The 17397-nt window shown below is 46.6% G+C and overlaps 1 protein-coding gene across 4 annotated transcripts in view; it reads left to right on the top strand.

Moving 5' to 3' along the window:
• Positions 1-275: 275 nt before the first annotated feature.
• LOC140404341 (creatine kinase U-type, mitochondrial-like) overlaps positions 276-17397 on the top strand; it is a 51751-nt gene continuing 34629 nt past the window's right edge. Inside the window, exons 1-3 of one of the 4 annotated variants that reach the window (XM_072492736.1) lie at positions 276-401; positions 12495-12656; positions 16605-16803. In XM_072492736.1, the coding sequence (XP_072348837.1) occupies positions 12517-12656; positions 16605-16803 (339 nt within the window). In that variant the 5' untranslated portion in view covers positions 276-401; positions 12495-12516. Of the gene's footprint in view, positions 402-2293; positions 2338-11302; positions 11450-12025; positions 12043-12494; positions 12657-16604; positions 16804-17397 lie in introns of those variants that run through there. The other 3 variants (XM_072492735.1, XM_072492734.1, XM_072492737.1) reach the window with 3 other exon arrangements.

The following is a 17397-nucleotide window of genomic DNA, read 5'->3' as shown; positions in this document are numbered from 1 at the left end:
TGAAGAGTTTTTAAAGTAATCAGTTTCCAACCGAATAGTTGAGTCATACAAAGGGTTGTGGCAGAGAGCATTTGACATCTGGAGTTTCCATAAGGAAGATTGGAAAGGATATTGTTGCAATATTCCCACTGGGAAAAGAAAATATCCTTTGCTTCAAACTTCCCCACAGTCACCAAGAACAGTGCAGAACGATGATTGCTCATCTCAGTTAGCAGAAGTTGCTGAAAGACAAATTAATTGTTGGCAAGAGTGATCCCTTGTTATCGGAGCAGATCTGGCAATCCTCCCTAACTTGGCAACGTGAGTCATCCCTCCTCCAATCAGATTCCTTGGAACACCAACCTGTTTCCACACTCTTTTCCTAACTCCAGCTCAGCAGTTGAGTTTCAGCAGCTCTTACGGTGAGTGCTTATTTTTGTTAAATAGGTAACTCTTTTAAAAATAAAATGTTGTCTTATTATGTATTGCACTCTTATTGAATTAGCTTTGTTTCCATACTTAGTTAATCCTCATTATATTGCTATTTTTCTACCACGCAACAGAACTTCCTGGTTTACTGTGTTACTTTAACTTTCTAATTAAACACAATTTTACCTGACTATCAAACATCAAGGAAAAGAGAGAATCCATTGTATCAATGTTTGATTATTAATTCATATAAGCTTCAGTTGTAAAGTATTTTAAAAACATTACAGATGCATCTGCTCAACATTAAACCAAACTCCATTTATCGCATATCCTCTCTTGGATTCTGTTTATTTAACACTAAGTTTTAACCATCGAAAGCTTTGATAATTTATTCTAAAATATATAGGTTTTTAATTGCCTTTTAAATCGCATTCTCCTTGGTTTAAGGATTGAAAAGCGGGTAATCTTTTCCTTGTGACTGTAAATGGCCAGAATCCAGAAGAGCTTTGTTTAAATTGCCACTCCCTCAGCTTGCACTTTGGAAGCTGTGAATGTATCCTGGTGATTCAGAGTGATATGCCAATATTCATGTTCATTTTTAAAAAAAAATGTATTTTATTACAAACATGAATCAAAGCAGGTTACAACAAGTAAACACCCCGGGAAACATACTTCCCAACAATCAACTATACAGTCTGTACAGATTTAACCCCTTTTTCACCCCACCCCCCTCCCTATCGCCCACCCCCCACCCCCCCCCCAGCGAAGAATAGCTCCTCAAACATGGTCACAAACCCCCACCTTTCCTCAAACCGCCCCCCCCCCCCTCCCCCACCCCTCTGAGCCCCTTAACACCTACTTTATATTCTCTAACCGTAGGAAGTCGTACAGGTCACCCAACCAAGCCGCTACCCCCGTTGGCGATGCCGACCGCCACTCCACCAAAATTCGCCGCCGTGCAATCAGAGAGGCGAAGGCCATGACATCGGCCGTCCTCCTCTCCACGAGCTCCGGCTTCTCTGAAACCCCAAATATCACCACCAAAGAGTCCAGGTCCACCCCCCTCCTCCACTGTCCTGGCTCAGGCCCCGAACGCTCCTGCCCAGAATCTTCCCAATTTTTGGCAACCCCATAACGTGTGCATGTGATTCGCTGGCCCCCGCCCACACCCCTCACACTCATCTGCTACCCCCTGAAGGAACCCACTCATTCTCGCCCGAGTCATGTGCATCCTGTGCACCCCCTTAAACTGTATCAGGCTCTTCCTTGCAAGTTTATTGGATAAGCATATGGATGATAATGGCATAGTGTAGGTTAGATGGCTTTTGTTTTTTGACTTCCCATGTCGGTGCAACATTGTGGGCCGAAGGGCCTGTACTGCGCTGTATCGTTCTATGTTCTATGTTCTAAGAGGAAGTCCCGTTTACCCTACGCAGTGCCTCACTCCATACTCCCCAATTGATCTCCATTCCCAACTCCGCTTCCCATTTCTCCTTGATCTTCACCACCCGCTTTCGCACAGCGGCGTTAGCACCGACATCCCTTCCACCCTAAAATGCCTCCTCAACTGATTCCATATCTCCACCGTGGATTGCACCACTGGGCTCCCTGAATACCTACTCGGAGTCATTGGCAATGCTGCCATCACCATAGCCCTCAGATTGGACCCTTTGCAAGATATTGATTTTCATTCTGTGGTGTAACGTTCCTGTGGTGAATCTCTCTGCACAAAATCCCTGACGGTGCCCTTTGCTGGGCAACTTTTAGCCTCGACAGCTAACAGCTAATGTCTCTGCTTCCAATTGAGTGCCTGCTGCATTTAAAACCCTGCCTGTATCCTTCCTGTTCTCAGCACCCAGTGCATGTTTCCTACTCGCCGACAGTTAGTTGGCCAGCCAGAATGAAATTGAGTTCAACAGCTGATTGCACGTGAGAGCGGATTCCACTTCCTCTAGGGCGGCACGGTAGGTCAGTGGTTAGCACAGTTGCTTCACAGCTCCAGGGTCCCAGGCTCGATTCCTAACTTGGGTCACTGTTCAGTCGGCACGTTCTCCCCGTATCTGCGTGGGTTTCCTCCGGGTGCTTCGGTTTCCTCCCACAGTCCAAAGTTGTGCAGGTTAGGTGGGGATTGGCCATGATAAATTGCCCTTAGGGTTAGGTGGGGTGACTGGGTTACGAGGATGGGGTGGAGGTGTGGGCTTAAGTGGGTGCTCTTTCCAAGAGCCGGTGCAGACTCGATGGGCAGAACAGCCTCCTTCTGCACTGTAAATTCTATGATTCTTTGATCCTATGATTCTTCCAGGTCCACTGATCTCGCTCGCATGCCACACTGAAAATTCAGGGCATTGTGTTTGCATTCCTTGCTGTCAGCTTCACATGGAGTTGACGGCACAGAAATAGGCCATTTGGTCCATCCCATCTATGTTGAAATGAAGACCGCTTATTGTCACGAGTAGGCTTCAATTAAGTTACTGTGAAAAGCCCCTAGTCGCCACATTCCGGCGCCTGTTCGGGGAGGCTGGTACGGGAAGTGAACCGTGCTGCTGGCCTGCCTTGGTCTGCTTTCAAAGCCAGCGATTTAGCCCAGTGTGCTAAACCAGCCCCATTATGTTTCACACAAACCTCCTCCCACCCTTCGTGATGCCCCATTGACCTTGGTGGCCTTCCTCAGGCCCCATGTGGGCATGAGCGTCCAGCGCCATAGCTGGGCACTCCTCGGTCATCGCAGTCTCAGCAGATGTGACGGTCACGGGTATAGATACATGCAAGGAAGTTGATAAACGCACGAGGAAGAAAGAAGCTGAAGGTTACCCTGATGGTGTGATCAACACCAACATAGATGGGCTGGACATACAAGGCTAAGAGCCAAGTGCTGGAAAATGGGATTAGAATAGTTAGGTGGTTGTTTTTGACCAATGCAGACACGATGGGCTGCAGGGCCATTTCTGCGCTTTAGACCTCTATGACTCTATGACCATACAAGGCTACGGACCAAGTGCTGGACAGTGGGATTAGAATGGATAGACGCTTGATGGCGGGCACAGGCACGATGGGCCGGAGGGCCTCTTTCTGTGCTGTTAAACTCCATGACTCTATGATTGTAACCACAAATGACACAGTCACTTCAAGAGTTCATTCAGTGATAAACATTCCAGTAAACAGAACGGAGGACAAACCATGTTCCAAATCTATGTGAACTTTCTAGATGCTCACTTCATTGGGATCCTTCGCCAGTCGATAGAGAGCTGGAATTGTGGCTCTGATTTATATACTGCTCAAGCCACACAGTCTGGGTTGCCACATCTTGTATTCCTCTACTCTCCTTCTTCCCTCTTCGTTACACCTCTTTCTGATTACTATCGCCAAGCGCAGGCAGCGTTGGAAGAGTCCATGGTGACGGTGACCACAATGTGGCCGCGGTTCTCCTTCTGTATCAGAGTGGTTGTATTCTGTTGGAGACCACACTCTGGCAGCAATTCCTGAACATGATAAGGACCAGATCATCTGCTTTTAGTGATGTTGATTGAGGAGAATTTTTTTAAAATGTCCAGGACACCAGGGACTTTTTCCAAAATATTGCCAAAGCATCATTTACACCCACTTGAGAAGGCAGACAAGTTTAACACGTTGCCTGAAAGACAGCACCTCCGACAGTGCAGCACTCCCTCAATAACACACAGGGCACGTCAGCCTAGACTTTGTGTTCCAGTGTCTGAAGTGGGCCGACCTTCCAATTCAGATGCAAAAGCATGACCCATTGAGGCAGTGCAGTAGGGGAGGGAGGGTGGAAATATAATCACCAAAATACCCTCTCAACATGTTATTGATTTATTAACCCTGACTATTGAAATTATAGCCATGACGTGGAGATGCCGGCGTTGGACTGGGGTGGGCACAGTAAGAAATCTTACAACACCAGGTTAAAGTCCAACAGGTTTGTTTTGAATCACTAGCTTTCGGAGCGCTGCTCCTTCCTTAGGTGAATCCTGAGGAAGGAGCAGTGCTCCAAAAGCTAGTGATTCGAAACAACCCTGTTGGACTTTAACCTGGTGTTGTAAGATTTTTTATTGTAATTATAGTTATCTTTTTTTCAATTCCAATGTGGCAATTTTAACTTGCAATTCAGTTATTGATAAGGAATGTGACTGTCTGCCAAGAATGAAAAAAATGTTAACATTCTTAATCAAATTTAGGATCCCACACCAACTGGGAATATTTATGTAGGACATATTATTATTGTTAGCAATGAACCAAAATCTTCAGTAATGATATTATCACATGTAAGCAGTCGGTCAGCTCAGTGTCAGTGGTGGCTACTGTTTTAGGGGGAAGGTCAACAGGGACTGGGAGAGGTTTGTTCATTAAGGAGGGACAGCACAGATTTGGAGAAGACAGATTGTCTTTGACTAACTTAAAGGAAATGTTTTTGGATGAAGTAACAGACATAGTTGTTGAGGGAGTGAAATGGATGTTGCCTTTATAGATTTTACGATGAAGGACCACGTAGAAGGTGGGTTAAGAAAATTGAGACTGATGGAAAAAGAGGGTCAATGTCAGTTTGGATGAAACATTGGTTTATTGGCAGTAAGCAGTGAGTTTTGATCAGATCTGCCCCTGCCATAGTAACAAAAACATCTTATCCAAGTCACAAGATAGTATCCTATCTAACTTTTTTTAAATAAATTTTTTTATTCTCCTCCTTTTTCACATTTTCTCCCACATTTACACCCATCAACAATAAACAATAATCAGCAAGATATGTCAATCCCCATAATAACAACGATCCCATCCGCCCACCAACCCCCAAACATCAGCCCGCATGTTTACATAAACAAATGACAAAAAGGAATCAGGGATTACCCATAGTCACCCTTAATCTACACAGCCCCCCTCCCCTCAATCCTCCCACCCACTCCCCCCCAACTACTGTTCGATGTTATCCAGTTCTTGAAAGTGCATAATAAATAGTGCCCATGACTTGTAGAACCCCTCCGAGCTGCCCCTCAGTTCGAACTTAACCTTCTCAAGGGTCAAGTATTCCAACAGGTCCCCCCGTCACGCCAGGGCACTGGGTGGAGAGGCTGCTCTCCATCCCAGCAGGATCCGCCTTCGGGCGATCAACGAGGCGAAGGCTATGATATCTGCCTCCGCTCGCGTTTCCAACCCTGGCTGGTCCGACACCCCGAATATGGCCTCCCGGGGGACCCGGGTCCAGTTTCACACGCACCACCTTGGAAATTACCCTAAACACCTCCTTCCAGTACTCCCCTAGCTTTGGACAGGACCAAAACATATGAACGTGATTAGCGCCCCCCCCCCCCCCCCCCCCCCCCCTGCAACGCTCACACACATCCTCTACTCCTTCAAAATATCGGCTCATCCTCGCCCTCGTGAGGTGCGCTCAAAATACCATCTTCAGCTGTATCAGCCCCAACCTCGCGCACGAGGTGGAGGCATTCACTCTCCGGAGCACCTCACACCAGACCCCCTCCTCTATAACCTCTCCCAGCTCTTCCTCCCACTTTGCTTTGATCCCTTCCAGTGGTGCCTTATCCTCTTCCAAAATAGCTCCGTACACTGCTGACACTGCCCCCTTCTCCAGTCCCCTTGTCGTCAACACCTCCTCCAGCAATGTGGAGGCCGGTTCCTCTGGGAAGCTCTGTATCTCCTTCCTGGCAAAATCCCGAACCTGCATGTACCTAAACCCTTCTCCCTGCTCTAGCCCATACTTCGCTTCCAGCTCCCTCAATCCTGCAAACCGACCCCGAAGAAACAAATCTTTTAGTGACTTAATCCCCTTCACTTCCCATTTCCGAAAACCTCCATCCCACCTCCCTGGCTCAAACTGTGGTTCCCCCGAATCGGCATTTCCCTTGACCCTGCCCCCAACCCGAAGTGTTGGCGAAACTGCCTCCAGATTTTCAATGAAGCTATTATTACCGGACTCCCTGAATATTTCCCCGGAGCTATCGGGAGCGGCGCTGTTGCTAGTGCCTTCAGCCCCGACCCCCTGCACAAACTCTCCTCCATTCTGACCCACTGAGAATCCACCCCTCTGACCCAGCTCCGCACTTTCTCCACATTCGCCGCCCAGTAGTAGTACAACAGGTTCGGGAGACCCAAACCCCCTGCCTGCCTTCCCCTCTGTAGCAGCACCTTTCTCACTCTGGCCACCTTCCCTCGCCATATGAATGAGGTAATCCTTCCCTCAATCTCCCTGAAAAAAGACTTTGGCAGGAAAATCGGTAGGCATTGAAAAATAAACAGGAATCGCGGCAACACATTCATTTTAACCGCATGTACCCGACCTGCCAGTGACAGAGGAAGGCCGTCCCACCTTGCCAGATCGGCTTTCACTCTCCCCACCAAACTAGTGATGTTGTACCTGCGAAGCCTCCCCCACTCCCGGGCAACCTGCACCCCCAGATACCTAAAATGAGTCCCTGCTCTATGGAATGGCAGCCCCCCCCCCACCCCTGCCACCACCTCCGGCCGAGACACCACAAAGTACTCACTCTTGTCCAGGTTCAACTTGTACCCCGCGAAAGACCCAAATACCCGCAGTAGCTCCAATATTCCTCCTATCGACACACTCGGCTCCGACACATACAGCAGCAAGTCGTCGGCATATAAGGACACCCTATGCTCTATCCCCCCCCGCACTATTCCTTTCCATGCTCCCGAACTTCTCAATGCGATGGCCATCAGCTCAATCGCAAGTGCAAACAGCAGGGGGGACATAGGACATCCCTGTCTCGTCCCACGGTGGAGAGAAAAGTATCTCGAACTGATATTATTTGTGCGGACACTCGCCTTCGGTTCCTTGTATAATAGCTTTACCCAGTTCACAAATCTTGGTCCAATCCCAAACCGCTCCTGCACTGCCATCAGGTACCCCCATTCTACCCGATCAAATGCCTTCTCAGCGTCCAATGCCACAACTACCTCTGTTTCCTTCCCTTCCGCCGGTGCCATAACAACGTTCAAAACCCTCCTAATGTTCGAAAACAGCTGCCTCCCTTTCACGAACCCCGTCTGATCCTCCCCTATCACCTTCGGAAGGCACTCCTCCAGCCTACCCGCCAGTACCTTCGCCAACACGTTCACGTCCACATTCAGAAGTGATATGGGCCGATACGACCCACACTCAGTCGGATCCTTATCTTTTTTTAGCAACAGGGAAATTGATGCCTGCCCCAAGGTTTGCGGCAAAACCCCCTTCCCTATCGCCGCCTCAAACATCCCCACCATCAGGGGTGCCAACCTATCCTTAAATTTTTTATAATATTCCACTGGAAACCCATCCGGCCCTGCCACCTTCCCTGACTGCATCCTCCCAATCGCATCCTTTATCTCCTGCTCCACTATTGCTCCTTCTAATGTAGCCCTGTCCCCCTCTCCTAGCCTCGGGTACTCCAACCCATCGAGAAATTACTGCATCTCACAGTCTCCCTCGGGTGGCTCTGACTTGTTCAACCTCTCATAAAACTCCTCAAAAACCTTGTTAATCAGCACTGGAGCCACCACCAACTTCCCTGCCCTATCCCTCCCCTGAAGAATTTCCCTTGCCGCTGCCTCCCTCCAGAGCTGACCTGCTAACATGCCTTATCTCCATGTTCATAAACTGTATCCTATCAAACATTAAAAGGTAAATTATTCCTCCTCATCCAGTTTGTAGCCTTTGACAGGTTGACCACACCATCATCCTTCAATGTCTCTCCACTGTCACCTTGCTGGGTGGGTCTGCACAGACATTCTTCCATCCCTATCTATCTAATCACAGCCAGAGAATCGCCAGCAATGGCTCCTCTTTCCATTCCAGTGCTCTTAACTCTGCTTTCCTGCTCCTATATCTCAGCTACATGTCATCCCTCAATGACGTCAACTGAAAATACCTCAGTTTGCCTCATGAGCCGATAAAATGCTGCAGGTGTATGGTATGGAATGTGTCTGCACGTCTTCCATATTGGTCAGCTGAGCTGTGCCCATCATTGTTTTTGTTCAGCATGCTTTAAGTCTGTTATGTAATTACCTGGAAACGGTACTAACAGGCGTCCAGTGACTTTCTGTCTGACCGTGTTTTTCGTTCAATAGTTAGGGTTCCTGTTTCTGAAGTTGAAGATTTGAGTGTAATTTCCTATCCGAGGACTTGCTAGGTTTTGAACACGTGAACATGATGTTGTTAAACTGTGCAATATTGTCATGTGAGAGTACATTTAAGAAATGGGTGTTTATAAATGGGTGTGTACATAAATATCTGTAGTGAGAGTACCTTTAAGAAATGGGTGTTTACTACTGCAGTGATGTCAGAGAGTGGGTGGAGCTGGACTGTCTGTCAGCTTTTTACTTTTGTTTTAGGCTGTTTGCTGCAGGGTGTGTTTTAGTTTCGTTTTCAAAGCTGCAGTCACAGCCATAAAGTCTATTAGAGTCTCTCTCTGTAATCTAAAGACTGTAAATCGATCCTGGTGATTTAAAACGAATAACAGTAGTGACTTTAACCTGATGTGCTTCTGGTAAAAGGTGTTTTAAGTCGTACGGATGTTAAAAGGAAAGCTTAAAGGATTACTTAGTGTTGTATTTTGGGGGCATTGTATTTGAATTGATGGTTGCTCAGATGTTCACTTAATGTTTTAAAAAGGTTAACTTGAGTTCATAGAATAAACATTGTTTTGCTTTAAAAAATACTTTTCCGTTTCTGCTGCGCCACACCTGTAGAGTGGGCCGTGTGCTCCCCATACCACAATCTATTAAAAGTTGTGGGTCAGGTGAACTCCATGATACACTTTGGGGTTCTCTAATCCCTGGCCCATATCAATATTGAGCCGGTTAATCTTTGCAGCGCTTGCACTCAATTTTCCAAATGCTAAAAATGGGTTTGAAGAAGTAAAATAATCAAATAATCCTGAGTTACACCCTTAAGCAATGTGTCAGGGTGGAACTGTCGCTTACGGTGAAACAGCAGCTCAGTTTACAAATTTACATTCAATAATACAGAAGTGCCAACAATGACTGTGACTTTTTAAACAGTAATTATGGAGAATCTTTTGTGAATGAGGCGAGGGTCGCAATACTCGGCCTTTCTGTAAACATGGGTCGACTCGAGGCACCTTCACTACAGGTTATTAATTAATCCAAGCTCATTGCACAATACAAGGTCTAGTAAAGCCTGCTCTCTGGTTGGCTCCAGAATGTGCAGTTCTAAGAAACTAACCCAAAACAGTCTATGAATTCATCCTCTACTTTTGTCCATCTAATTTTTCCAGTCTATATGTAGAGTAAAATACCCCATGATTGTTACTGAAACTTCCTGACAAGCTCCCATTATTTCCCCCTTTATGCTATGCCCTATTGTATGGCTACTGTTAGGGGCCTGTAAACCACTCCCACAAGTGGTTTCTTACCTGTACTCCCATTATTCAAATACATCCATGTACAGACATGCCCTATAGTCAATTACTCCCATAACTGGTTTCTTGCCTTAATTTTACATTTATTTCACCCTAGTTTTCAAATTTCTCCATGGCCTTACCCCTCCCTATCCGTATAATCTCCTCAAGCCCTACAACCGTCCAGGATCTCTACACTTAGCTAATTCTCTCGAACATTTCTGATTTGAATCGCGACACCTTTGGTGGCCATGCTTTTGGTGGCATGGGCCTTGGCTCTGGAATTCCTTCCCCCTGACTCTCATTTCTCCCTTTATGATGCTCTTTAAAACCTGCCTATTTGACCAAACATTTTCCCGTCTGCCTTAACATCTTCTTACATGGCTCAATGTGTAATTTTGTTTTAGAATGTGTCCTGGGAGGCACCTTGGGATGCTTTATTGTGTTAAGGGAATATATCAATAGAAGTAGTCATTGTAATTGACTGTGGGGTATGACCGTACATGGCGTATTTGAATAATGGGAGTGCAGGTAAGGTATTTAGGTGAAGAAGATATAAAATAGTGAATGGGCGAATTGGACTGTCATTATTTGAAGGAAGGGATTAATAATAATCTTTATTGTCACAAGTAGGGTTTCATTAACACTGCAATGAAGTTACTGTCAAAATCCCCTAGTCGCCACACTCCGGCGCCTGTTCGGGTACACAGAGGGAGAATTCAGAATATCCAAATTACCCAACAGCACGTATTTCGGGACTTGTGGGAGGAAACCGGAGCACCCGGAGGAAACCCACGCAGACACGGGGCGAACGTGCAGATTCCGCACAGACAGTGACCCAAGCCGGGAATCGAACCTGGGACCCTGGCGCTGTGAAGCAACAGTGCTAACCACTTGAGTTAAGATATTTAACAGGAAAAAGCTTGCAACTGTGTGGCATGTCATATTTGGAGAGAGGGTTTTTTGTGTGCCATGGTCGGACTGAACAGGAGAAATGCAGATGGTTTGGGGTGGGTGAAGTTTTGAAATAGTGTGAATGATACACTCTATTCCCACTATTCTGTATGGATTGAGGAATTCCTATGGTGGTGCACAGCTGCGGGAAGTTACATCTTATGTAATGGGGGAGCTGCATACAGCTCTGTATTAAGGGCTCAAAACATTGCATAGAATGGACAGCACAGCAGCAGACCATTCGGCCCTACTAGTCCATGCTCCGTTTATGCTCCGCACCAGCCTCCTCCCAGCCCCTCCATCATCTCAACCCACCCTCCCATCTCTTTCTCCCTCCTGTGTTCATGTAGATTCCCCCGTAAATGTATCTGCGTTATTCACCTCGACTATTCCAGACTCCCATCCTTGCTATTCTGAGCATGAAGAAAATGTTCTTCTTTAGTTGGCTGGGGGAGGACTGGGAGGGGAACACAATTCGGAGAGAGGGGGGGGGGGGCTGCGTGCTGTAGGACATTCAGAAGGAGAGGGAGTGCTGGTAAATGATGTCGATTTGTTAGGGGGAGGGAATCACTATTGTATATCTATAGAGCCTTTAATAGCTGGAGAGATCCCTGCATGTTGAAGCGTTTGGATAGAAGGCACATGTTGTACAGGGAACTGGAGGGCAGCAATACCGCTGCTTGCAGGCGGAAAACGTGCTGGTGAGGTCTCACATTTTGGGGATTGGGGGTGTCCGGTGTGTAATGTCCCGTGGTGGCCGAGAGGAGAGAGGGAAAGGGATGAATGCAGTGTGTAGAGCTGCTTTACTGCATTGCGTTGGCGGGGAAATTATTGCTGGCAATTGAAGGAATTGTCTGGCGTTTTTTTTTGGGGGGAGGGGGTAATTAATACACCATGCTGATTTCGGGCGGGGTTAGGGTTAGGATTTGTTTGATTTGGGGGTATGGAGAATGTGTCTGTGATATAGAATGGGCAGAATGATCTACAGGGTTGCAATACTCTCAGGGGGGGGGGGGGGGGGGGGGGGGGTGAAGAAGCAGGGGAATGGTTAACCCAGTTTATTCTGCCACCTCCTCGACCCCTGCAGGATGTCTATCTCCCCAGCCTCTGCTGCCTGGGTCCCAGGGACCGGTGCCACTGGGCGCTGTCCACCGCCTCGGTGCTGAAACCGGAGCCTGTGCGCCCACATTATTGCTCATCTCCCTCCCTGAGCTTTCAAACAGCGAGACCGCCCACTGCACAAACCAGCTTTGGAATGTGCTTCCATCGTGACCAGAGGGCAAACAATCCCAATGTGTGTAGCACTCAAATGACTTTGTAAATAACGTACAATAACATAAATAACATGCCCACTGCCAATAACGTGTCATACACACAGACAGGTGGAGGGGAAAGCGACTGAAATGTTTGCTGTGGATGGTTAAGGGACATTAATAATCAAAGGGAGATTTAAAAAAAAAGATGAAGTCAGGTTGGTGATATTAGTTTAAAATGTGCTCAGAAGATAGAGGCATCAGATGGGGTGGGCAAATAATGAAGGTTTCTTTGAGATGGGGGACTGGTGTATGTGTGTGTTTGGTGGGGGAAGTTGTGTGACATTGTGTCTCAGGAATGTGCTCACTGCGGCATTCTCACTGCGCACGTTGCTGTAATCGGCCTGGCGCTCACCCCAAAGCTTCCTCGGGATTCACATCACGTCCCCCTCCTCCTGCTCTCAATCCTCTCGCTGCCGTCCTTCCCTCGCAGGTTCTTGGGACTCGCTCTGAAAATGTTCAGCACTGCTGCCCGGGTCTGGAGCAAGAGGGTCAGCGTGCCACTGTTAGCGGCCGGATCTCTGACTGTGGGGTACCTGCTCACCAGGGACCATGTCAAAGCAGGAAGCGAACAGAAGAGGCTATACCCCGCCAGGTAAGAGTAAAAGAAAACTTATCATTTCAGGAGCTGGAGAGATTTAGAGAATAAAGAGTTCCAACTTGTGATGGAATTATTAAATCGATCATTCATAACCATTTCAACAGGTGTATTGGTCAAATAATTTACTCTTGGTCGATATCTGATTATTTATTGGACAGGGTTATCCAGCTGGGCTGGGCTTTATCTACTTTATATCGAAGCAGACTCTCTCTCTCTTTGTTAAATCCTCGACTTAAATTAAACGTGTGACCCCCCACTCAAGGTCAACCCAATAGTACAGCAACCCTCCCCCACCATTCATCCCGGCCCTCAAAACCCAGCTGTAGGAAATTTGCTGAGTTTAATTCCACAAGAAACTGGGAATTTCATCTGAAGGAGAAATGCAAAATTGGGTGACAGATGGGTCTGGCTATATTTATCTCTTCTCCAAACCTTGTCAAGGAGCCTCTGTATGCTGCTTAAAGCCCAGGTTCAAACACTAATCCCATCGCCGAATAGGAAAGCTGTTCACGTGAGCTTGCTGTGGCCTTCTGAATAGAAACTGAAAAGATCGTGCTCTGAGTGGGTTTAGCTCATGGAATTATTTTCTCCAGTCGTTGGGCAGCACGGGTAGCACAAGTGGATGGCACTGTGGCTTCACAGCGCCAGGGTCCCGGGTTCGATTCCCCGCTGGGACATTGTCTGTGTGGAGTATGCACAGTCTCCCCGTGTCTGCGTGGGTTTCCTCCGGGTGCTCCGGATTCCTCCCACAGTCCAAAGACATGCAGGTTAGGTGGACTGGCCATGCTAAATTGCCCTTAGTGTCCAAAAAAGTTAGGAGGGGTTATTGGGTTATGGGGAGAGGGTGGAAGTGAGGCCTTATGTGGGTCGGCGCAGACTCGATGGGCTGAATGGCCTCCTTCTGCACTGTATATTCCAAGATGTCGACTGTGGGGTTGTGGAGAACCCTCCCCAAAATGCACCTCATTATTTATGTAGTATTTATGTAGTATTTACACAGCCTGGGGCTCGGGGAAGAACCAGAAAATATGTCTGAGTAACACACCCAAGCCAAGGTGCCCAGATTAAAGCTTCTACAATACTTGGAAATGGCAGATGTTTTATGTGGGAATGTGGAGGATGTCTCTCACCACGTTGTAACGTTGGGTTTCAGAAAGTGCAGGAGATAGAAATATTAGCTAGTGTGGATTAATAATAATAATCTTTATTAGTGTCACAAGTAGGCTTACATTAACACTGCAACATTCTGGACATCTGTTTGACGATTACCCAACCTGAGATTTGCAGTCTAGCCTGCATTAACCTGGTATTAACCCCTTTAATCCGGAATCATTCTTGAGACAGGGTAACAGCTGTAATTGTCAGTCAGATACGGTAAATTGAACATGATGACAGATTGTCTTGGGGTTTATTTAAGATCTTGTACCATTCACTATTTGAGGGGGGGAATTACAGTCAGGTCACCCAGATGTAAAACTGGTTGGTACTTTTTAATATATCATTTCATATTGATCCCAGCGCCTGCCTCTCACCCCAGTGGTGACACAGCGTATAATGCTTTCTCCAAACTTAGCCTGCAATTCGCAGAGTTTCATCACAAGGTGTTTTTCACAATTCATGTGAAAACTGTGACATTTCACAGCCTCATCCTTACATGGCACTGAAATCCAATTTGGACCTCATGTTCAGTTTTCACATCAGAGGACAAAAAAATACCATCACAGCTAAGTATCAATTCTTGACCAAGAGTAGCATCCCAAATATATCAGTAATTTGACATCATAGAATTTACAGTGCAGAAGGAGGCCATTTGGCCCATCGAGTCTGCACTGGCCCTTGGAAAGAGCACCCTACTCAAGACCACACCTCCACCCTATCCCCATAACCCAGTAACCCCACCAAGCTTTTTCTTATTTGGACACTCTGCATGTAGATTACACAGTAGTCGTAGTATGTTGCTAGTTATATCAGTTAATGAGATTGGCAGGTGGTCATCCAGAGGTCAGTGTGTTACTCAATGTATAATTGCCTCTGCTCCAGGGAATGCTAGGCGAAGTGATAAGATGCACTTTTCAGGTCTTCACTGAAGGAGGAAACAGGAAAAGATTAGGTAAAATTCGAAGTGGTGGAATTAGGTGAACCAAACATTTGTGGTGTGGTAATGTCTCTGGATTACTAATCCAGAGGCCCGGGCTAATGCTCTGGGGACAGGGATTCAAATCCCACCACAGCCGCTGGTGGAATTTAAATTCAATAAATAAAATCTGGAACTGAAAAGCCAGTCTCAGTGCTGGAGACCATGACAACTATCATGGATTGCTATAAAAACCCATCTGGTTCATTAATGTAATGTCCTTTCACAAAGGAAATCTGCTGCCCTTACCCAATCAGGCCCGCGTGTGACTCTCTGAAATTACAACGGGCCGCACGGTAGCACTGTTGCTTCACAGCTCCAAGGTCCCAGGTTCGATTCCCGGCTTGGGTCACTGTCTGTGCGGAGTCTGCACATTCTCCCCATGTCTGCGTGGGTTTCCTCCGGGTGCACCAGTTTCCTCCCACAAGTCCAAAGATGTGCAGGTTAGGTGGATTGGCCATGTTAAATTGCCCTTAGTGTCCAAAAAGATTAAGTGGGGGTTACTGGGTTATAGTGATAGGGTGGAGGTGTGGGCTTGGGTAGGGTGCTCTTTCCAAGGGCTGGTGCAGAGTCGATGGGCCGAGTGGCCTCCTTCTGCACTGTAAATTCTGTAAGAAACAAAGTTTTGATTTTATAGAGAATGTGGACATCGCTGGCAAGGCTAGCGTTTGTAGCCCATCCCTAATTGCCCTTGAACTGAGTGGGTTACTCGGCCAGATGGCCGTTAAGAGTCAGCCACATTGCTGTGGGTCTGGAGACTTAATTAAATCGCAGCCTGAACAGGAGAGTAAAGTCCAGAGCAATGATCGGAGCTGGACAGATAAAAGAAAGATAAGGAAGATTGCAACAGTGACTCTGAAGACAAAGAACGAAAGAATGATCACCCGTCACATGATAATCTTTTTCTTGTACTCGGTGAAATATTTGAAAACTGGCCTCAAGTAGGGGCATTTGAAGAGAGTTCCCAGTTTTGAAAAAAGGTTGAAATCTTGGACAGAGCAGAGATAACAGTTGCTGGGGAGAAATAAAGTATTTGGTTAAAAAAAGGGAAAGAAGGTTCTTCCTGTCAGTTTTAATAGTGGGGTTAATGTTTCAGATCAAAAACCATTGAGAGGCCATAATTATAAATGTGTTCATGATGGAACCATCAAGTACAAGAGGTGACAAAAGTTGGACAAATTTGTATGAAAATTGGAGAGATGAAAGAAGTAAAATACGACTTCCGGTGACAGCGGGCAGGAGGCAGCCGCACACTGGAGGGCTCCCGCTTGGGAATAGAAATTTTGGGGTTTTAACGCCTGGCCCAGGGGCAATGGAGGCTGAAAAAGCTGTAAGAAGGCACAGGGAGGAGAAATGTCCAAGCTTGGGAAAAAACGGCCGTGAAAAGGGGGGTTAATGAAAGTCCGCTGGTGAGTGGAAAAGTCAGCGCAGGAACTGTAAGGAAAGTGGAGGCTGGAACACCAGGGGGGGCCGCATCGCTCACAGTTCTCAGGAGCAAGTTCATGTGTGACTTGCCCACTGTGTCACCGGACCCCAGTGTGGGAGAGATCCTTTCATTATCCAGTAATGTCAATTTTTGAACCTAGGCTTAGTTTAGTAAAACATTATATCTTCCTTTCAGACACTGCTTAAAACCTACTCCTGTGACCGAGTCCTTCACTATTCATCCACGCAAACCCTTCTTTGGCTTGCTGTCAGTTCCTGTTTGGATTATGTTTCCGTGAAAGTTCTTTTTTAACCTCCTTAAAGGCGTGATAGACATACAAACATAGTTGTGGATGTATATTCATTCTGCTTTACATTCTCAGTGCAGACTATCCTGACCTTCGAAAGCACAACAACTGCATGTCCTCTTGCCTGACCCCTGGTATTTATGCCAGGCTTCGGGATAAGACTACACCTATGGGCTGGACACTGGACCAATGCATCCAGACTGGAGTGGACAATCCCGGGCACCCTTTCATCAAGACCGTGGGCATGGTCGCGGGGGATGAGGAATCCTATGAGGTAAAGATGACTGTGCAGTGAACGTGCACAAAGAGGAAACACAGAAACAACATTTTATTATATTATGGTCTAGTGTAGGCACAGCATTGGCGAGTATCAGTGAAGTACTGACATTACCTAAGTGTGCTAATAGCTGAACTAACATCTAATTTAAGTGACTCAGTCAAGCTCATAATTTACACTTTCTAAACATGACATGCATTCATTCTGCAAACAAAAGGAATATGATCAAGACTTGCACCTATTTTTTTAAATACCCAAGAGCTGAGGGAGCGTATAGTTCCCTATAGTTTTCTCCATGGCAACACCTCAACCAATCAGAGTTAACTTGCCAACCATTCAGCACCCTTTTCTGTCGCATAAATTGTTGTGAATTTTTGAAATGTGGCATTCTTCTGTTTGTCCGGATGAGTGCAGGATGTAAAACTTTGGCCACATGTCTCTTTTCAACAATGTTCTAGAATCTGCAGGCTCTTAATAACCAGGCTGGTGTCAGCCAACCAGGACTGCTTCATGTTCCTTGGTCTCGCTCAAACATTTTGACCTCAGTATTTCCCTGAACTATGATCTTCCATCCTTCAAACGGGTTTCTGA

This window comes from Scyliorhinus torazame, chromosome 30 (assembly GCF_047496885.1).
Source record: "Scyliorhinus torazame isolate Kashiwa2021f chromosome 30, sScyTor2.1, whole genome shotgun sequence".
Classification (NCBI taxonomy): Eukaryota; Metazoa; Chordata; class Chondrichthyes; order Carcharhiniformes; family Scyliorhinidae; genus Scyliorhinus; species Scyliorhinus torazame.
Note: the sequence above shows the minus strand (reverse complement) of the source record. Positions and strands in the feature narration are given on the sequence as shown.